This window comes from Pseudophryne corroboree, chromosome 6 (genome assembly GCF_028390025.1).
Source record: "Pseudophryne corroboree isolate aPseCor3 chromosome 6, aPseCor3.hap2, whole genome shotgun sequence".
Classification (NCBI taxonomy): domain Eukaryota; kingdom Metazoa; phylum Chordata; class Amphibia; order Anura; family Myobatrachidae; genus Pseudophryne; species Pseudophryne corroboree.
In genome coordinates, this window is record NC_086449.1 from 346,775,571 (window position 1) to 346,798,137 (window position 22,567).

Here is a 22,567-nt window from a genome sequence, read left to right on the forward strand (position 1 = left end):
GTGTGTTTGTTATACACGGTTGTGTTGTATTAGGGTGAGTTGAGGTGGGGGGGTAACATGGGATCCTGGGGGCTAGCAGGTGAGAACAGCAGCTTGCTGTAAGATGCCAGGGATCCCTCGGGCAGCCGGGTCACCACCTCTTTCAAGACCCAAGATGGCCGCCGTCATTTATTGCACACTTTTTGTGTGCGTATCGGTGGATGTTGGAGGGGTGAGTGAATGAAATACAATTCAGCACAGTATGGGTGCAGGTGGACCAGTGGCAGGTCCCGCCCCTGTCCGAGGGCTATTAGTTATAGGGATAGGCCCTTCGGCATCTATTAGATTGCTATGCAGCGTGGTATAGTGCACGACTGTGTGGGAATTTTTATGAGCAGGTTCCCAGTAGCGGCTATGATGCCAGGACCTATTCCCCGTTCCAGGGTATCAGTGGGTCTGAGGGGGTGTAGACAAGCGGGTCCAGGGGGTCTGCTATCTCAGCAGGGTTATAATAATGGAGAGGGCCAGCTGTAGGACAGGGGTGCAGTGCGGTGTTGTTGCTGCGTGTCCCCGATAGTCCGCTTGGTGCTGCTAGCTGCGGCCGGCCGCTGGCGTGCTGGAGCGGGTGTCAGTGGAGGGAGAGTGCGGCAGGGGGTCGGCTCACCTCTGTAGCTGCACGCAGCCGTATGCAGCCGTCCCGTCGCGTCTCTGCTGTGCAGTTCCCGAGATCCAAGATGGCCGCCACCTCCGGAGCTCCGTGTCCCCGGCGTCTCTCCTCTCTCCCCTCGAGCAAGGTGTTGTATTGGTTCGGGGAGGGGGTCCGGATGGTGCAGGCGGGTGCGGTCTGAGGGATACCTCCGGGCTTCCGGGCTTGGTAGTCTGTGCTGTCCGGTCCGCTACGCTGCGTCAGCGTCCGTATTTTAATTTAGGCCCCGGCTTCAGTATGGTGGGCAGGCCGCAATCCGCGGGAGCCAGTATACCGGCTCCCCGATTCCGCAGCTTTGCTCCACCGAATTGGGGGACTCCCACAGCTTTAGGGAGGGTGAGGTTTGGCTGGGTTCTGTGGGGTATGGAGATAAATAGAGGGGTTTTGTGCTCAAATCTAGTGGAGCTTTCTGCTTGTGCTGCCTTTCACTTCAGCCTCCAGGCCACGCCCTCTATTCTACACTTCTTATTGGGCGTAGCCCAAGCCTCTTCCATGATTTCCGTCAGCTGATCTGACCCTGGAAACTCAGTCTTAACTGATTTGGGATGTTTAAACACAGGTGCCTTGGTTTTTAACACAGGCTTTGCTGAATCCTCTAAGGACATAATGGCTTTCATAGCTTTAATTAACTCAGCAATATCCACTGAGCTGAGACCTTCCTCCTCCTCTTCGTATGCCGAAGTAGAATTAATGGAGCTTTCATCTTCTGATGAATCCTCATCTGAATCATGTGTAGCCTGTGAGGGTTAAGATTTACTTACCACCAGCTTAGCAGCTTGATTCTTTTGAGAAGCTGCTGCTGGAAGTGATACACCATAGGTTGGGAGCTGCATGTAAGGGTTAATAGTGTAACCTATCCCTGGTACAGGAGTTGGAGGAATTATTCGTTCAGCTATACTGGATAAAGTATGTGCAAACATAGCCCAAGGTGGATCCATCTGCACCTGAATCTGCCTTGTATTTTCCAATAACCCCTGGTGAAAGCTACAACAATTTGCACACAAACCATCCTGAACCAGATCCTGAGAGGATAACATAGCTTTGCAAGACAAACATGATATTAGTGTTGGTGTTGCTGTGAGTGTATCTTCCTCACCTTTGCCGCTCTTAGACATTCTAAATAATCAACACTTCCACAGTGTACTACACAATTTGTGAGTGTAATCACTTTAAGCTTTATAAAGGGACATACAATCCGACCCTATCCATGCTCCAGCATTGAGGATCAGAATAAACAAAACTGACAGAAATATAGTAAAGTCAGCAATCACACTAGCAGTCAGATGTTATACATTAGTGTAATAAGCAATATGAGCACATCATCAACTACATTTTAAATATGTAGGAGAACATATTACTGCATCATGTTTAAACAGATCTAACGTATTCAGACGCATTGCGAAAGAAACAGTAAGTGTATAGACTCATATGCAATAGGCACTTATCTAACTATTCGTACTCAAAAGGGTAGATAGAGACTTAGTGCTGTATTACCCGTACTTAGTAGAGTGGGATACAGGGAGACTCACCTCGCTTCCAGGACCGATCAATACGTTAGCGAACGCTGAGTGGATCCAGATGCTACTAGTGTACACTGCCGCTCCATGAACCTATTGTGAACACAGACGCACCAGTCACTCAGCCGCCAATGCTGCGACTGGGTCCCCTTCGTGTACAGCGTCTGAGACGGAAGCAGGAAACAGATCATGGCGGGAGACTCAGAAAAAACTGGTCATGAACCGGGGGGAGAGGCGACCAGGAGAGCGTCTGACTCCCCACTGCCGACATCAACCCTAGGGATCGCGGCCTCATACTATTCCTGGAGCCTCTGATCCCTAAGGCCTAGCGCTGGTGCACCCGGGGTGGCAGCCGCGTCAGCGACTGTTTGGTAGTCTCCTCCCAAAACAGTGCGGCTGTGTCCGTATTCCCCTACTAAGTGGAACCGATGCCTTACCTTCTCCCCGTGCTCCGGCCACAGCCTGGTCACGTCTGCTGGATCTGCTAGTATATCCGACACATACGCCCGTGGAATAGCACTATACTCGTGGGTAAGCGTTGTCACGACGCGGCGGAGAGTTGTTGGCGCAACTCTTTCTAAGGTACATATAAGACGCTATTTAGAAGGATCACTCAAGAAAAAATAGTAAGACTATAAAAATAAAATAAGAAAGCTTAGGGCTGCTAAAAACCAGCAGCCTCCTGACCATGGTCCGGCTCCTGCCGCACCAAACAAAAATCTGATTTGCCTGAGCCATGGATATATGGACGGGCCCGTTGCATGCTGGGAGGCCGGAAAAGCTTTGACTGATTGGTGTAAATCCGCTGTCGCTTCATCATATCCCATTGTTATCCTGTGGATAACCTGTGGACCCTGCCAGAGAAAGAGCTTTTTAAGAAGACTACAAAGGCCGCAGCACTATTTATGTCAGTCTGACATTCTGTGCTGCGGCTCCATCACCGCTCCAGCAGCGCTGTATACTCCCGTGGCCAGGTTCCCGGGTACCTGCAGTGGAGGCGCACCGGTCATCAGGAACACCACTGACGCCCTCCAGGATCGTGTAGCTACATATCAGGGAGGAGGTAAGATGGTTCCCCAGGTGGGACCCGCCGGTTAATCGTGGTTCGGTCGTGGTCCCAGTTGAAGGACCGCGCCACTGGCGTGGACACTGTACTGCACAGGGACCTCACTATATCCACCAGGGCAAGGAAGCACAGGTCGGATTTACTAAAATCCATTTGATATAGGCTCCACAGTACCCGGTGGTGAGGGCCAGCATAGGGGATAAGGCTCTGACCTGTAGCCCCTCCCCCAGCTCCGGGCACCATCTACTGCTGGTGTTCCCGCCCTGGAGCTGTATTTCACTCTCCTTCACTCCCTGATAGAGATTTTGGTTATAATGTCTGCCACACAGGGCATGAAATCCACGGACGCTTCTGCATCCTGCAGTACTGGCACAACGGATTTACCTGAGGGGGAAGTTTTAGCTGCTGGTTCAGGCGCTGAATGCCAAACACACAGTCAACCTGCAGCACCTGTGGCCAATCAGGACCCACCTTGGGCAGCGTTCTCAAGTATGCGGAGTACACTTGTGACACGTCTTACGCCCTCTGTGGGACCTCCAGTGCGATTGCATCCACATATTGTACCTGTAGTTAATCCGTCATGGGCGGATACTCTGTCTACCCAATTACAACAATTAAATCAATCTTTGGTTAGACAAGAGTCTACCCCACGCCCCTCTGGCGCCAAGGAGTCATCTAAAAGGAATATACTGATTCGTCAGACACTGATACAGTTGTTTCTGAAGAGGAATCTACAACCCAGTGGAGGCTAATAAGCTAATTCTTCAAATAGATGATGACATTGAGCCTACTACTGCATCTAAGAAACCTGATAAGTTCAAATGTCAGAAGGTTGCTAAGGTAGTCTTACCACATTCTGACCACTTAATTGACATACGTCAGGAATCCTGGTCTTTGCCAGGAAAGAAATTTTCTCAGTCTAAAAAGATGGTAGCTCATTATCCTATCCCTGCGGAGGTGAGTAACCAGCGGGAAACTCCACCGCCGGTGGACTCTCATGTCACCCGTCTTTTGGTGTCATCTACTCTGCCTGTCACCTCACTGAAGGAACCGATGGATAAGCGTGTGGAGGGATGCCTGAAGTCTATTTACTCTCTTACTGGGGTGGTACATAGACCCACTATGGCAGCCTCCTGGGCTGTGAAAGGAATTGAAGCATGGGTTCAGGCAATTGAGGATGAGCTGCCTCAGGATTTTTCTGACACTGACAGAAAATATCTGTCTTATATTACCACAGTCTCCCACTATATTCAGGAGGCGGCCTCCGAGGCAGGTGTAATGGCGGCCAAGGTATCTACTACGTCTATCCTGGCTCGTCGAATTATGTAGTTGAGGTCCTGGAAGGTGGACCTGGACTCCAAAAAGACCTTGGAGGTGCTCCCTTTTAAAGGGAGACATCCTATTTGGGGAGGATCTGAACAAGATTGTAACTGACTTGGCTACTGCCAAGACGGTTTGTCTCCCAAATACTAATCCTTCTTCTCCAAAGGCTAAGAGTACCACCTTTCGTTCCTTTCGACCTCCAGGGAAAGCAAAGGATCAGACGTATCGATGACAGGCTTGTGCTTCCAAAACCACTAAGCCTAAATCTAAACAATCCTGGGCCGCCCGTCAGCCTGCATCCAAACAAGACAAGCCTGCCGCATGACAGGGCGGCCCAGGGTGGGAGGCCGACTTCTGCAGTTCGCCCAGGCCTGGTTAAAGACCACTTCGGCCGCCTGGGTGCGGGAAGTTGTCTCACACGGGTACACAATCTCTTTCAAGAGACATCCCCCTCGCCAGTTTTGCACAACGGTTATCTCTGCGGATCCATTAAAAGCGCCATCTCTACACTTGGTTGTACAATCCCTTCTGGATATTGGAGTGGTAGTGCCAGTAATTCTGTCTCAGAAAGGCAGGGGATACTATTCGACCCTGTTTCTAGTTCCGAAGCCAAATGGGTCCTTGCGGCCTATACTCAACCTCAAATCATTGAACAAGTTTGTGAGAGTATCCAAATTCCGTATAGAAACTCTGCGCTCTATAGTGCTGGCCATGGAACCCAAAGACTATATGGTATCCCTGGACATACAGGATGCTTACCTGCACATACCTATTGCCATGTCGCATCAGCACTATCTGCGGTTTGCTATTGGCAACCTACATTATCAATTCTTGAAGCTTCACTCCTGAGGGCCAAGGGATTCTCTGAGACGGGTATTCAAACTATGTTTAAGGCCCGCAAACTGGCTTCTGCACAAATTTATTACAGAGTCTGGAACTCTTACTTCACATGGTGTGCTGCTAAGAATTATGATGCCTATTCATTCAGAACTTCCAGGCTTTTGGCTTTTCTGCAAGAAGGCCTAGATTTAAGCCTTCGTCTGGCCTCCCTCAAGGTTCATATATCTGCTTGTTGGTGTGGTTTCAGAGGAAAATTGCATCTATTCCTGACGTTCATACTTTCACTCAGGGTGTTTTACGGATTCAGCCTCCCATGTCCCTCCTGTGGCTCCATGGGATCTGTCTGTTGTTTTAAGTGCCCTACAAAAGTCTCCATTTGAACCTCTTGAGTCTGTGGATCTTAAACTTACACTTAAGGTCGTGTTTTTACTGGCTATTGCCTCTGCTAGGAGGGTGTCGGACTTAGGTGCTTTGTCCTGTCATCCACCCTTTCTGATTTTTCACCGGGACCGGGCAGTTCTTCGAACTCGCCCTGGTTATCTACCTAAGGTGGTATGATCTTTTCATCTTAACCAAGAGATTGTGGTTCCCGCCTTATCTCTTCTGGTTTGTCCTCCAAAGAGCGGTCTTTGGATGTGGTACAGGCTCTCCGTATTTACATAGAGAGGACTGCCTCCCTCAGGAGATCAGATACCCTTTTTGTACTTTTTGGTTTTCACAAACGTGGCTGGCCTGCAGATAAGCAAACCTTGGCCAGATGGATTAGAATGATGATTGCACAAACCTATGCAGAGGCTGGTCTTCCAGCTCCTGCTGCTATTAAAGCCCATTCTACTAGGTCTGTTGGACCTTCTTGGGCGGCCCGCCTAGGCGCGTCCGCTGAACAATTGTGCAATGCGGCTACCTGGTCCTCAGTGAACATATTCATCAGGTTCTATGCCTTTGATACTTCCGCCTCCCAGGGTGCTTCCTTTGGACGCCGCTACGGTGCGTCCCCCCCCTCCCATGAGGAACTGCTTTAGGACATCGTCAATGTATTCCCTGTGGAATCCCAGGGTACTCCGCTGCAGAAAAGGAGATTTATGGTAGACTTAAATCTCTTTCTGCGAGGTACACTGGTTTTCCACAGGGTGCCCACCCTGACGCACTTAGCTTCTTTGGGTTTGTATGGCATTAGCCACTAGTTCGTTCTCCTGTCGTGAGAATGTAGTTCTATGTGACTAACATCTATCGTCTCTTTTACCTGCTACTGCATTGGACTGGTTAACGAAACTGAGCTCCAGTGCCTGGAGGCAGGGTTATAGAGGAGGCGGTGCAATGCATCCTGGTTACAGTCAAAGCTTTAGCCTGTTGGTGCCTCAGATCAAGTTCCAACTCAACACCCCTAAGTATTCCCTGTGGATTCCAGTGTACCTCGCAGAAAGAGATTTAACCATCGTAAGTCTACCATAAATCTCCTTTTTGGTTATGTCATATATTATACTCGTTTGGTAAAGGGCAGCACAATCTCCTAGGTGACTGGTGACTCACAATCATTAGAATCACAATTTGTGAGCCCCCCCCTCCCCCTCCTGTTTTCTATACATATCAGTATTAAAATGTTATATCCTAGGTGAAGATAATCTACCTTTCTTTTGGGGACATTTACTAAGCAGTGATAAGAGCGGATAAGAGCCAGTGGAGAAGTGCCCATGGCAACCAATCAGCACTGAAGTAACATCTATAATTTGCATACTATAAAATTATACAGAGCTGCTGATTGGTTGATGCGGCAACTTCTCCACTGGCTCACTTCTCCGCTCTTATCACTGCTTAGTAAATGTCCCCCTTAATTATTTATATATAATTATTAAAGACAAGAACAACACAATCCTTCAGTTTGTTTTATTATTTTCCTGCATAACTAGTCCTGCTCAGGCAATTTCCAAATTAAAACAAACCCCAAAAAATAGGAATAATCATGTAAAACTGTTCTTGGAGTGAACAGTGCACCAATGTACAATATTCAAGTACAGCACTGGCCAGGGGCATCTGGGAAACCTCACCCACCCCTGGCCTCTTACCCTGTCCGTTAACAGAAAATCTGCTCTCCATGCAACTTATATTTCTTTTCAGTGAGGGAAGGGCGAGTTCACTTTATTCAAAATTTACAATAACGTAAGGAGATATTAAATAAAAAGTTTTTTTCTTCCGGTTATTAAAAGAAAAATTGCAGGTGCTGTAAAATGCCTGGTGTAACTTCAGCCCTGGAGAGCGAGTGTGGAAGTTAGTAGTCTGTGTCTGATCCCTCAGCATTATCCACATTGCGGGACAGCATATAATTGTCCATGTCAATGGATCGGCAGTTGTTGATTGCATAGCGCAGACGTTCGGCCATCACTGGCTGACTCGAATATGGAGGGAGTCGGAGTTGAAAAAAGCAGGTCTGTGAGGTAGGCAGACTGTCGTGAGGCTGTGGGAACAAGGGCAGTAACAGTAAATGTTACAGAATATTGCAAGGAAAAAACCCACATAGGGGTATATGCAATTGCGGTCGAATTCCCGAAAATGTCGAAAAACGGGACATTTTCGCCCCCCCAAAAAAAATCGACAATGCAATTCAGTACTTTCCGTCAAAAAAACGGACTTTCCAAATTCGAATTTTTGAAATTCAACATTTGTCAAATTCGACATTTCTGCAATGGTACAAATGCGGCAATTCGCCAAAAGTATATTCAATTGAAGTTTGGAAATTCGACAACAGTGCTTTTAGACAGTAAATTCGTCATTTTCAATCCGCCACACTTTGGTGGCGGAATCTAATAAAAAGAATTTAAAACATGTTTTTTTTTTTGTTTTTTTTTTTTGGGTAATAGCATATCTATTTATATTAGAAGGGATTAGGTAACTTGGTTTGTCTATTTTGGAGGCACAAGTATTATTTATATACTTTTAAAAATATTATTATTTTTTTTTTTTAAATGGAATGGTAAAAACCCGAAAAAAAATTGCGTGGGGTCCCCCCTCCAAAGCATAACCAGCCTCGGGCTCTTCGAGCCGGTCCTGGTTCTAAAAATCCGGGGGCATTATCTGTCCAGCTAGTGGAGCCCGATGCTGGTGTGAAAAATACGGGGGACCCCTACTCTTTTTGTCCCCCGTATTTTTTGCACCAGCACCAGGCGCAGAGCCCGGTGCTGGTTTTAAAAATATGGGGGATCCCCTGTCATTTCCCCCCCCGGATTTTTAGAACCAGGACCGGCTCGAAGAGCCCGAGGCTGGTTATGCTTTGGAGGGGGGACCCCACGCAATTTTTTTTCGGGTTTTTTACCGTTTTTTCAAAAATCGGATCAAAATCCATCAAATCGGCCGTTTTTCGACAGCGGGAATGTCGAATCCGTTTTTTATTGAATATGTTGAATTCCGGCACCCACTTGCCGGAATTCGACGGTCGAATTAAAAAATGGCCGAAAAATTGCTGCGATTCGCCGCTAATTGCATATACCCCATAGCCTCTATATAATGCAGCGGATTTGGGAAAAAGGCCCTCTCAGCAAAGTCTTTACTGTGCTTTACCCATCACCAAGCATGCAGCTGAGCAACACATTTAATATACTGTAGATGCCAAGTTTCTCTCTCGGACTGGTAAAGCCAGTTTCGGTAAGGAACCGCTCAGCAACTCCAGGTCAGAGATGCTTTTGTTAAGACATTGCCTTACCATCAGTTTATATTACCGCGAGATTACTGTGGAACCAGAGAATATATTTTCCCATAAGTATTTAACTGATCTAGTTATTAAAAACTGCACTTATGATTAAAAGGACCAAATGAAAACCCACTTACCCTATCAACCTTCATGATCTGGAAGCGCTGCGAGATGTCTGCAGTGTTAGCTGGAAGCCGAGATCTGCCAGAAACGAATCTCATAAACAGGACCCGCTCCTCGTTAGAAAATTCATCCAGTGTCTGCCAGAACCACTGTACCAGCTGATGTTGTTCATCCACTTCTCTGTACCGCACCACCTTCTTCAGGACTTCTACAGAGATCTCTGGCATCCCACATACCATCTGTTCTAGTTGTCTGGCAGTGAGGAGCGAGAGCAGGGGAACTGGAACAATCCATGACATACCCTCCCGAACAGCTGCTACCTGAACAGCACAGAAAAGGTTCATTAATATCTGTTAGACTTTAGAAATCAATCTACGCTGAAAATCTGACACTCCTTTTCTGTTGCTACAGGGACTAGAATATTTCTTCCTGTTCAGGCAGCCACATGCAGAGACACAGCACAGTGAAACCTTGGGACAGGGAAAGAGGATCAATTTCAATGCTTAACCTGGGTGGGACTAATCTTCCATTACTGTACCTTAATCCTGAACACAAGTTGATGGTCACAATTTGTAAAAAGAAGGGTGCTCGGGGACTGGAATTCAGAAGAATTTACAGAGGCTGTAGGTAGAAACTTGATGCTACACAGTGGTGTATGTTTCTAGAGGCATACCCTTTATGATAAAATGTAAGAAATCTGCTCATGGGGTACCGGTTGTAACGGTGTAGTATGGTATGCCTGCGGTCGGGCTACCGGCGACCAGCATACCGGCGCCGGGAGCCCGACCGCCGGCATACCGACAGTGTGGCGAGCGCAAAGGAGCCCCTTGCGGGCGCGGCACGCTATTTATTCTCCCTCCAGGGGTTCGTGGACCCCCACGAGGGAGAATATCTGTCGGTATGCCGGGTGTCGGGATCCCAGCGCCGGTATACTGTGCGCCGGGATCCCGACATTCGGCATACTGAAGACCATCCGGTTGTACGACCATTGATTCAGTAGCAGACATCCAAAAAGGTGGTCCCTAATCAGATGGTGGCTAATAAATGAATCTCTCAACTCTCAATTAAACGCTTTATTTCTCTTGCCAATTTGTAATCATGTGATCATTACTAAAAATCATTAATAACATTTTCAACTTCCTCCACCATAATGGTCTCTTTAATCAGGTTAAGTATGCAATGTCAACAGTCATAATGTTGACATTTGTACATGTTATAATGTTGACATTCTTCCTGGTGGCCCAGCAGTGACTTACCTGCTCCTTGCGGCTGCAGAGGAGTCTTCTGGGTCCCGATGGTCATGTGATAGTCACTTCCGGATCAGACCCCCAATCCTCTGGTAAGTAATTCTAAGCTATCCCCAACCCTAAACCTTGCAGCCTAACCATGACCCTCCCCCCTGCAGCATAACACTAATGTGGACAGGTTGCCTGTTGACATCACAACTGTTGATATTATCGTCAACTTTTGACCTACATCCTCTTTAATTTATCCTATCAGTCTACTCTGTATTGTGTATACCAGGGGGTTCCCAAACTTAGAACAAGATGGACATGAACCAATATTGCAAAATACATTCTGGCAATTTAGCAGAACCTTTTATGTGAAACAAAGCTCTGACAATGAGCAGTTCTAGTGTGAAACAGGAATATATATTCTTTATTTCCTTTGAAAAGGGTTGAAATTCTAAGCATACTATTATATACATTAAAATGTATATTATGAAATCATAGCGTCTGCACTTTGGGTGTCCTCTCACCTGTCGGTCCATCTCATGCAGTCTGTAATCTATTGCTCTCTCCACATATTCCTTGCGGTTAGAGAAAGTCAGCGGGATGCTATTTCCTCCAGGGATAATGGGCACCATTTTTCCATCAGCACTTTGACCCACAAAGGAATCAAGGGGAATCATCTGAAATGAGGCAAATAATACAACAGTACTGTAACTACAATTTTCTTTGTATTAGAATGTATCTGCTGGGTGAGCAGTGTACCAACTCTGAAGCCTCACCACACAGTATGGGATAAACAAGTTCGTATAAGGGTGCTTTGCACCATGTACTGCTGCATAGTAGATTTATATGCCGAGCTGAAATCATTTTATTTAAATCCATTGGGGAATGGACCCTGGGGACATAAAGGGGTATATGCAATTCACGGCGAATCGCGGCAAATTATCGCCGTTTTTAAATTCGACACAATTCGACAGGTGAATTCCGGCAGGTGGCTGCTGGAATTCACCATATTCAATGCAAAACGGATTCGACAGTCCCGCGGGTGAAAATCGGCCGATTTGACGGATTTTGCCGCGATTTTAAAAAACGGGAAAAAAACGAAAAAAAAAAAATGGCGCGGGATCCCCCCTCCAAAGCATAACCAGCCTCGGGCTCTTCGAGCTGGTCCTGGTTCTAAAAATGCGGAGAAAAATTGGGCATGGATCCCCCGTATTTTTAAAACCAGCACCGGGCTCTGCGCCTGGTGCAAAAAATACGGGGGACAAAACGAGCAGGGGTCCCCCGTATTTTTTACACCAGCATCGGGCTCCACTAGCTGGACAGATAATGCCACAGCCGGGGGTCACTTTTATACAGTGCCCTGCGGCCGTGGCATTAAATATCCAACTAGTCACCCCTGGCCGGGGTACCCTGGGGGAGTGGGGACCCCTTCAATCAAGGGGTCCCCCCCCCCCCAGCCACCCAAGGGCCAGGGGTGAAGCCCGAGGCTGTCCCCCCCATCCAATGGCTGCGGATGGGAGGCTGATAGCCTTGAGTAAAATGAAAAGAATATTGTTTTTTCCAGCAGTACTACAAGTCCCAGCAAGCTGGTACTTGGAGAACCACAAGTACCAGCATGCGGGAGAAAAACGGGCCCGCTGGTACCTGTAGTTCTACTGGGAAAAAAATACCCAAATAAAAACAGGACACACACACCGTGACAAGTACAACTTTATTACACACTTTTGTGTGAAAAGGCATTGGCGAAAAATGCCTCAAAAACGTGGCTGTTTTTGCCAGCGCAGGTGAGAAAACACATGGATTCGTCAATCAACATGTTTTTCGCTCCTGCTGAATTTTTCGTCTAGGTTAAAAAATGGACCTACTATTAAATAGGGCAAATCCCCATTCGCCCTAAAAATAACGAAAAGTCCAGTTTTTCCCCCCGAAATGGTAAGTTTTTTTCTAAATAAATGAAATAGGTGAAGAACATGTATTTAATGTTATCCAAAATGATTGTAGTTTTTTTTGTTGAGATTTTGAAAAAATAAGTTTCCCCCCAAACATCGGAACATCGATCGACACCATCGGAAAATTGCGACCATTCCGACTTTTCATTTACCCTCCGGCAAAGCCACCAGGCACACAGTGGTGGCTTCGGCGGGTTAATTCATACTTCCCCAGCAGCTGCTAATGTTTGCAGCTGCTGGGGTTGATCCTGCCGTGCTGACCGATCAGCAGTGATCGGCAGCACAACACACACTGAGGTAGAGTGCAGTGTAGCAGTGGGACCTTTCCGGTCCCTCTGAGAGCAGCAGCGGAGGAATGTTTCTCTTCAGCATGGAAGGGACCAGATTGTATTTCTGGCAGTTGTTAATCCTACCATGTGATTTCAGTGTCCGTGCCATCAACTGGTAATGAACTCGGAACATTATTTAAAGATCTTTCAGATAAGGAATAATCACCACACCTTTGGACCTCACAGGAGCCTCCATGACAACCTTAACTTTCAGGAAGACTGGAAAGGTTGTCTATAAATCTAAAGGCAGAGCCCACAGTAAACCACAAATCTGAGAAGACATTGGTGACCTTCTACGATTGAGACATGCAAACCCACATCTTTGACATGCATAAATGCCATGAACTCGTCCCATGCTGTTGATGATGGATTTTAAAGACTACATCTTAAATCTGTACAAACTGAATATAAGAAAGGAGTCTTAAGGATCAATATGGGCCGAAGCTGTAGGAATCCAATTAGTGTAAACTAAATCCAAAATCACTAGTTACCTGTCCTGTGTAGAAAGCACTATATGCCCATGGCATAGTGAGCTCAATCAGATGGAAGAGAAAATACTGTACTCCAATAACAAATAATACCTGACTGCAATTAATAAGCGATGGAAGGGATATTTACAAGAACGGATGTGCAGTAAACAAGGTGCTCTGTTCCTCCGCAACTAATCCTATTATTACTGTAATGTTCGAAGCACAGATTAGAAAATAAAATGAAATGTCTGATAAATTGGTAATGGTAAAAGCACTTTTGTTTTTTGGCCGAGCACAAGTCCTCATAAAGGTAATTCATTTATTAAAATACATAATAGGGATACCGTCTGGTCAAACTGCTCCCATGTATAGTAGACACTTTAATAGATAAAACATAATACTAAACGGTTTCCATCTATGCAAATTATTTGATCGGTAATGTATGTTGATATGGTCAGCATATGACTATGAGGTGATAAAAAAAAATGGCGGCCAATAAAGGTAGACAATTGCTCCAGCATGCAGTGCTATGTGCACACAGGGCATCAGTGAAAAAGACATGTGAATGGGCAGGAACCAACTCTCTGTCATACAACCACAATATGATTATAAAAGAGGAATATAGCATTCTCCAAAACAGGTGTACGTAATACCTGGATAAATTGCCTGCAACACATTCACAGACTGTTATTAGAACACTTATTTCTTCTCCATGTACTAGAACACTAGCTATAAACATATGACTGATTTGGCCATTGCCTCCTGAAGGAGCAGGGCTCAGTCTAGCTTGTACCTCATGGAAGGTTTCCTCGGTGATGCCACTGTCTTCAATGTGAAGAATGCTATTGAGAGTCTGCACATACAACAGATCCACCTCCTCCAGATCTTCTAATGTCAGTGGGATACAGCACAGCTGCTTCCAGACCAGAGGGGCCAAGTGCAGATCAAGTGGCTTTTTGGTACGGATAGCCACACCCATAAGGATGCCCAGGAACTTGAACTGCATAAGGTGCTCGTCCAGCCCAGCAGAGGGGTTAAATAAGAACCTGCAGGAAGACACATTGGCTGCATTAAACACAACCCACCACATGTTCAGCTCTAGTATGCCATGTAAACAAATACTGCTAGTTGCATAAACATAACAAGAGTGATGCTATAATTTATATTTAATTATATTGAGTACATTTTCACTCCATTCCCCTTCTATGTACTCCCCTTCTGCATACACACACTGCTGCATTTTTATTTCCATTGGTCAAAGCAGTGCTGTTGTTCATTATATGTCAGCTGTCTCAAGAGCTCCATCGTTTTCTTCTTTACCGCAGTAACTGATGCAACAGGGGTTCCCTTAAGTATAAATAACTTTAGGGAAAAGAAAGAAGTCACACGGTGCTAGGTCTGGCGAGTATGGAGGGTATTCTAGCACTGCAATCTGTTTCATGGCCAAAAACTGCTTCACAGAGACAGCTGTGTGGGTTGGTGCGTAGACCTGGTGGAGAATGAAACCATTTTTCCACAACTCTGGCCTCTACCTTCTGATTCTTTACTGCAAAGTTTCTACAACATTTTTGCAGTTATGTTGGTTCACTGTTGTGCCTTCTGGTACATTGTCTGCCAAAATAACACCCTTGATATCAAAGAAAACATCATGGCTTTGAATTTGGATTTGCTTTGACATGCTTTCTTCATTCTTGGTGAGGATGGTGTTTTTCAGTGCATGCATCTTCGTACTGGAAGATTTACGTTCATCACAGGTAATAACTTTATCTAAAAAAATGCAAATTCGCTTTCATTTCTTCTAAAATGTCTGTACAATTTTTTTCTGCTAGGCGTTGAGAAGTCTTAGAGCCATCTTAGCACAAACTTTTGTCATGTTAGGATCTTGATGCAAAACTTGCTTAACAGTTTCTTTGCCGATGCTTACCATTTCTACTTCAATTCAGATGCTGAGTCGCCAGCCAATTCGAACAATTGTCTCATTTTTTTTTTCACATTTGCATTTGTTTTTTATGTGCAAAGTCTTCAGAGACGTTCATCATCCTCGCGACCATCACAAATCTTTTGTGCCACTCAAACACACGTGCACGACGGTTAGCATACGGAAAGATTAAGTTGGCGTTTTGTCCAAATTAACAATTACTTTTTACCACGCACAGAAAAACCAAAACTTATTCTAATGCTATGTGTATGTCTGTGCAAGTATGTTTTATTTTGTACAGTCTAGTCTCGTTTTTTTATAGCCACACCTCGTATATGTTTACACAACTAACTAAAAAACAAACTGATATAGGGGTCTATTCAATTGATGTCGGATCCGTTTCAACGGAAAGGATCAGACAATTCAGTATTCAATTTGAGGCCAAATCTGACAGGTTTTTGCCGTTTCCGACAACGTCAATCAGCCTTTTTTTTAAAGTTGGATTAACATTGTCGAAAACGGACCAAAAACCTGTTGGGATTTGGCTGCAAATACAGCAAAATAGGTGGATCTGCGGCTAGTCCGCCGATCCACGTGTTTTTGCAACAAGCCGGAATTGCCGACAAGTCAGAAAAACTGCAGCCCCTTTGAATAGGTCAGGTCATAATTCGACCTAAAAAAAAGTCAGAAACTGTCGTCTTTCTGACTAGACGGCAGTTCTGACTAGAATTAAATAGACCCAATAATGTAGCAACTAACATAAAACCTATTAAATCAAGCATTTTAAAAAATGTCATTAGTTACTTAAAAAACAGAGCAAAACCAAACAATCCAGCAGATTTAAAAGGAAATACTTGCTGTAGGAGAACAAGATTAGTGAAAATACAATTACAAAAAGCACTGAACAGAAGTAGGGGCCACATGCCTCAACAAAACAACCTTTTGCATCCAAATGTATTAATAAACTTTAAGCAGATTTGTTGATATGCAGGTGGCCAACCTGGATGAGATCTGGCTGCTCTGCCCTTGGACAAATCTGCCAGGTCCCTTAGGTTATGCCTGTGAAAACACCACAAGTGCACACACAGGCGCAAAATGGTGTTCTAAAACCTGACTATAACAACTTATCTGACTGTAATGCGATAACATTTGTGCGATTGGCAACGTGGTTGTTTTTGGGTCACACACTGAGATATAAGAGCGACTGCTATATCAGCAGTATTATTGCAGCCTGTGTGGCCAGCATAACTCATACCTAATCTTTGCTTTATAACTATGATTTGGTGAATTATGCATGTGTGTGTTCACAATACTTGTAGTACAAGACTGTGCTAGTGAGAATAGTACAAGAGGATTTTTGGTACTTACCATTACATCTATTTCTTTTATTCCTATTGCGGGACACTGCTACCATGGCGATGTACCGATGGCGCAGGACCTGGACACTTAGGAGTTAACAACTAACAGAAACTTAATATCTCCTTTACAGCTCCTCAGCAACATACCTCTATAGTTAAATGAAGAAAGCCCCAAGGAGCAGTTAAATTAAAGGAAAAATGCTACTGAGAAACCACGAGCAAAGCCACTCTGGCTAACTCAGCCAATGATCGGAGGGAGGGGATGCAGGAATCTGAGAAACTGATTTACCGGGTAAGTACCAAAAACATCTTTTTTTCTTTTTTCCTATTGATCCACACTGATGCCATGGAAAAGCTGCCCCCCATGGATGGTAGACTAAGCCATGAATGTACTGTATTTATTCATCCATAGACATAAGTCATTTGCTATGTATCCAGCTCTTCATGCATATGGTAAGCAATGCCAGCTTAAATGAAAAAAGATTTACGAATACCATTAAATGAAACGTAGATGGTGAGCACTGTACCTGTCCCTGTTATAACCCACTTCAGCAGTTGCATTTGGTGATGGAATAAAGAGATCAACTACTCCTGTTTCCAGCTCCTAGTGAATGGCAGAAGAAAACAATGGTTATAGGAAAGGATTAACAGGCTGAGTTTTCTTGAGCTTTGTTCATAATCAACTGTTTATATTTAATGTAATCTGAATGAAACAAATAATGAGTCCATGCTGATATGCTCACCTGGCACATCTCAGTGATTGTATCATCAAACACTCCTCCAGCATCATCTGCTCCTTCACCCACCAGCTTCACTTTCCAGGCCCGTGATGGGAGCCTCAAGTCAGAAGCATTCAGCTTCACTACCTGGCGGGCAATCTGCACGAAAATAGGTTTACACTTTCGACCCCTGTGAGGAAAACAATGACAGGAGATTAAGGGTGGATGAGAGAGACAGGAGCAGAATGCTAGGCGGAGGACAGAGTACGGGTTATAGGATTTTGTGATAGGAAAATAGTAATATCACAAACCTGGTGGAGATCCTCTTTACAGTAATTTGAGGTCCATAGTTCTTTCCCTGAACCATCGTTTTCCCGATAGATCGGACCATGGGAAGTGTATAAACTCTGGGGGCCAGTAGAGGCCTAAGCTGACCCTGCACGATGCCCCATGTTCCTGCATTGTAATGGGATGTACTACTCTGGAAAGTAAAATGCTTAATAAGCACTATAGTGTTATGCTTACATACAGTAACAATAAATATAAAAGGCAAAGAGGAATAACATTTCACTGGAGAAGAACAGAGACCAAATAAAAGATGCTAAAGTACTTATTTAGGAATTTTTATCTTTGTTATGAATATTCAGCAGAATATAACACTAAAATAAAACATGTGCTGAGAAGATAAATATGCTAAGAGAAAATAAGTGAAACACTAAAGATTGTTGGGGATAAGTGAAACTCTTAGGGGAGATGTATCAAACCTTGGAAAGAGATAAAATGGAGGAGTTTCTCAAAGTCATTTATCTAGCACTGTGGGGCAGATGTATTAAGCTTGGAGAGGTGATAAAGCAGTGATAAGAACAAGGTGATAACGCACCAGCCAATCAGCTCCAATATGTAAATTTACAGTTAGGAGCTAATTGGCTGGTGCATTATCACCTTACACTTATCACTGCTTTATCACTTCTTCAGGCTTAATACATCTGGCCCAGTGATTGATATGACACTTAGAAGGTTATTGGTGCTTTGGGACGTGGATGGAGAGAAAGTACCAACCAACAAGCTCCTAACTGTGTGAAAAATTACAGGAGCTGGTTTTTTTTTTTAATCTATTTCACCTTTATCTCTCTCCAAGGCTTGTTACATATCCCCTTCAGAGTGCTGGTAAAAAGATATTGTTGTGAGCTCAGATTATCAAAACGGACAAAAATGCAACACTTATTTAGAAAAAAACAAACAAAAAACAAATGAATTCTTAAAATAAAAATATGTATAATTAGTCTTTTAACAAAGCAAGTGCACTGGTTATACAAGGTCTTGTGTTATGGACCCAAATCATAATTTAATTATCTTAGTACACCATGAATAAATACAGGGAAGTTAGAAATGTACAAAGGTTATTTGCAATCCAGGTGCTTCCCAAACCACCTGCACCTAAGTAAACAGATCACAAGTCAGCATTGCAGTTCAAAAGAGATTTTACTATTTACTTTCTGCTTAATTTACATAAACATATTAACAGTATTAATGACTTGATCATTGGCCTGAAAGTTTAACTTGTTTCTCTATGAAAATTCAGCTTTATTCTCAGTAAATATGGTTAAAGATGATTTTTATTTAACATTCATTTTTGCGGACTAAAAAGAAAAAAAATATGTTTTTAGTCCAGATTATAAACAATTAGTTTCATAAATTCACTTTACTTTTTCCCCCAATAGTGTTTACTAGAGGAAAAGGAGATTTATGTTCTTACCTGTTAAATACATTTCTTGGAAACCACAGGGGACATGGGCTTTAGACACAGAGTATAGGTGGGTGAGCTTGGAGTCTGGGCACCAAATAATTAAGTACCGTATATACTCGAGTATAAGTCGACCCGAATATAAGCCGAGGCACCTAATTTTACCACAAAAACCTGGGAAAACTAATTGACTCGAGTATAAGCCTAGGGTGGGAAATGCAGCTCTAGCCGTACACAGCCCTCATACTGCCAGATATGCCCCACAATGCCAGATATGCCCTCATGCTGCCAGATATGCCCCACAGTGCCAGATATGCCCTCATGCTGCCAGATATGCCCCACAGTGCCAGATATGCCCTCATGCTGCCAGATATGCCAGATGTGCCCTCATGCTGCCAGATATGCCCCACAGTGCCAGATATGCACTCATGCTGCCAGATATGCCCCACATTGCCAGATATGCCCCACAGTGCCAGATGTGCCCTCATGCTGCCAGATATGCCCCACAGTGCTAGATATGCCCCACAGTGCCAGATGTGCCCCACAGTGCCAGATGTGCCCCACAGTGCCAGATGTGCCCTCATGCTGCCAGATATGCCCCACAGTGCCAGATGTGTCCTCATGCTGCCAGATATGTCAGATATGCCCCACAGTGCCAGATGTGCCCTCATGCTGCCTGATATGCCAGATATGCCGCACAGTGCCAGATGTGCCCTCATGCTGCCAGATATGTCAGATATGCCCCACAGTGCCAGATGTGCCCTCATGCTGCCAGATATGCCAGATATGCCCTCATGCTGCCAGATATGCCCCACAGTGCCAGGAAGGGTACTTACCCTCCATCGCTCCCGCGTTGTCTTCTGAAGGAGGGACACGGAGGGCACAGCGCGCGGCTCTCCTGTGTCCCTCTTGCATCTCCGTCTCCGGCGGCGTGTGTGTGTGTTAAATGAAGTGCCGGTTCGTGAGCCAATCAGAGCTCACGAACGGGCAGTTCATTTAACACACACACGCCGCCGGAGACGGAGACGCAGGAGGGACACAGGAGAGCCGCGCGCTGTGCCCTCCGTGTCCCTCCTTCCACTGACTCGAGTATAAGCCGAGGGGGCTTTTTCAGCACACAAAAACGTGCTGAAAAAGTCGGCTTATACTCGAGTATATACGGTACTTTCTCCTAGGCTCCTTCATCCCTATACCCCGCCCCTAGCTTCAGGCATCCAGTTAAGTTAACAAGTCCAAGGTAAGGAGTGAGTGGAAGGAGAAAGAATACCGGAACATACTTAGATCAAAGCACAGTGAGGTGAAAAGGGGGACCGGTATCGGTGCAAAACCCCACCAGCCAGATGCATCAGGATGGGCGCCATGTGTCCCTATGGATTCCAAGAAAACAGGTAAGAACATAAATCTCCTTTTCACGTTCATCCATCAGGGACACAAGCTTTAGACATCCCAAAGCCGTCCCCCATGGAAGGGAATGCTCCTGAGCTTCGCAGAGAACCCTTTGCCCAAACGCCACGTCCACAGAGGCAAAGGTGTCAAAAGAATAGAACTTGATAAAAGTATGGGCAGGGGACCACGTGGACGCTTTACAAAGCTGCTATGCAGAGGCAACACGGCTAGATGCCCAAGAAGTTCCCACTGACCGGGTGGAATGAGCCTGCACCATGGCATGGTCAAGAAGGTCCACGGCAGAATAAGCCTGGCTGATCGTCAAATAGAGCAATCAGTCCAAAGTCTGCTAGGTATCTGGCCAGCCCAGTTTGTTAAAGTCATACAGGACAAAAAAGAGAATACATTTTACGGAGATCTCGTCCTGTCCACATAAATCCGGAGGGTCCTCACAACATCCAAGGAGACCTGCTCTGGGGAAGAACCCGGAACCTGGAAGGGACCACGATCACTGGTTGATATGAAACCTGGATTTCTCTGGCTGGGTCCACAGGATTATCCACAGGATAACATTGGGATATGGTTGAGCGACAGCGGAAATGGCACCAACACGGTCACAAGCTTTCTGGCCTCCCAGGATGCATCGGGGCTTCACCATATAATCCCGCCCACTGACTCAGTCAAATCAGTTTTTTGCTTGGTGCGGCAGGAAGCCGGACCATGGTCACAGGGCTGCTGTAGATAAAGCAGCCTGAAGCTTTTATTATTTTATTTTTATAGACTTACTATGTTTTTTTTTTGAGCGACTTTTCTTAGCGTCTTAAACACATACGGGAAAGAGTCGCTCCAACAACTCCCCACCGGGTCGCAACAACGCTTACCTTCGCGGTACAGTGCTGTATCGACGGGCGTCTGTGTCGGATGTTCTAGCAGGTCCAGCAGACGTAACCAGGCTGTGGCCGGAGCATGGGGGGAAGGTAAGTCTATGGATTTCCTCTTACTAGGGGGGTCCGGACACAGCTACACTGTATTGGTGGAGACTACAAACAGTGTGTTGATGCGCCGAACATCTCGAGTGCGACAGCGCTACGCTCTGGGGATCATAGGCGCCAGACTAGGTAGAGGCCGCGATCCTTAGAGTTTAAGTCAACAGGGGGATTCAGACGCTCTCCTGGCCGCCCGTCCTCCGAGTTCATGACCAGTTTCCGCGCATCTCCCGTCCATGAACTGAATGACCTCACTTCCGTCTCAGACGCTACCACGAGGGTACTCGGTCGCAGCTTAGACGCTGCAGTTGTGTACACTAGAGATCCTGCCTAGACCGAGTCGCAGGCCTTAGCGTCTGCATACACGTGGAAGTCACTGAGTGTCCGTGTCCGTCAGTGAGCAACTGTGTCCATTATCAGTTATCAGGAGCGGTAGTGTACATCAGTAGCGTCTGAATCCACTCAGCGTCTTACGAGCGCATTTGCTTGGATATGGAAGTGTGGTGAGTCTCCCTGTATCCCGCTCTACGGAGGAAGGGTGTACAGTACTAAAAATTCTCTCTACTTGTTAGTATGAATTGTTAATTTTTAGTACATATTGCATATGAGATCTGTATATTACTGTGTTTTCTGCATGTTATGTTTAAAAAAGAACCAGTTAAACAGAAGTACAATTTTCTTACTTACTGGTAAGTTGTTATGGGGGTTGTATTCTCATATGACAATGTCTAATGCCTTAACATGTGACTGACTGCTAGTATGTGTGCTGACTTTTCTATGTTGTCAGTCCTGTTCTGACCTTCAAATCAGGTGCACGGTTGTGGGCAGATTGTTCTCACTTCTATATATTCATATATAGGTGATTTTCAGTCACAAATTGTGTAGTCAATAACAGATTATTACCATGTCTTTGAGCGGCAAAAGTGACGAGGAGAATTTATCAGGCACTCCTACATCCCTAACATGCTTATCTTGTAAGACAGGGTTAATTGGTATGGACCAATTGGTCACTTATGAGGGGTTGTGTGCAAACCGTTTTGCTTTTCAGCAAAGTAAAAAACAGGATTTGGTTCAACAACCAACAGAGCCACCATGGAATATGTTCACAAAGACTTTGTCTTCAATAGCGGACAGGTTAACTCCGGTAGCACCGCCTCAAGGGTTAGGTTACACTATTAACCCATACATGCAGCTCCCTTCCTACGGCTTGGTTCCAGTAGCCTCTACAAGTAACCAA

General features: G+C 45.3%; 1 protein-coding gene across 9 annotated transcripts in view; it reads right to left on the reverse strand.

Moving 5' to 3' along the window:
- Positions 1 to 7,300: 7,300 nt before the first annotated feature.
- HERC1 (HECT and RLD domain containing E3 ubiquitin protein ligase family member 1) overlaps positions 7,301 to 22,567 on the reverse strand; it is a 475,564-nt gene continuing 460,297 nt past the window's right edge. For all 9 annotated transcript variants that reach the window (XM_063926542.1, XM_063926546.1, XM_063926547.1 and 6 more), the window contains 7 exons: positions 17,526 to 17,695; positions 17,239 to 17,404; positions 17,023 to 17,099; positions 14,013 to 14,265; positions 10,996 to 11,148; positions 9,251 to 9,556; positions 7,301 to 7,883 (listed from right to left, as the gene is read on the reverse strand). In XM_063926542.1, the coding sequence (XP_063782612.1) occupies positions 7,698 to 7,883; positions 9,251 to 9,556; positions 10,996 to 11,148; positions 14,013 to 14,265; positions 17,023 to 17,099; positions 17,239 to 17,404; positions 17,526 to 17,695 (1,311 nt within the window). In that variant the 3' untranslated portion in view covers positions 7,301 to 7,697. The remainder of the gene's footprint in view (positions 7,884 to 9,250; positions 9,557 to 10,995; positions 11,149 to 14,012; positions 14,266 to 17,022; positions 17,100 to 17,238; positions 17,405 to 17,525; positions 17,696 to 22,567) is intronic.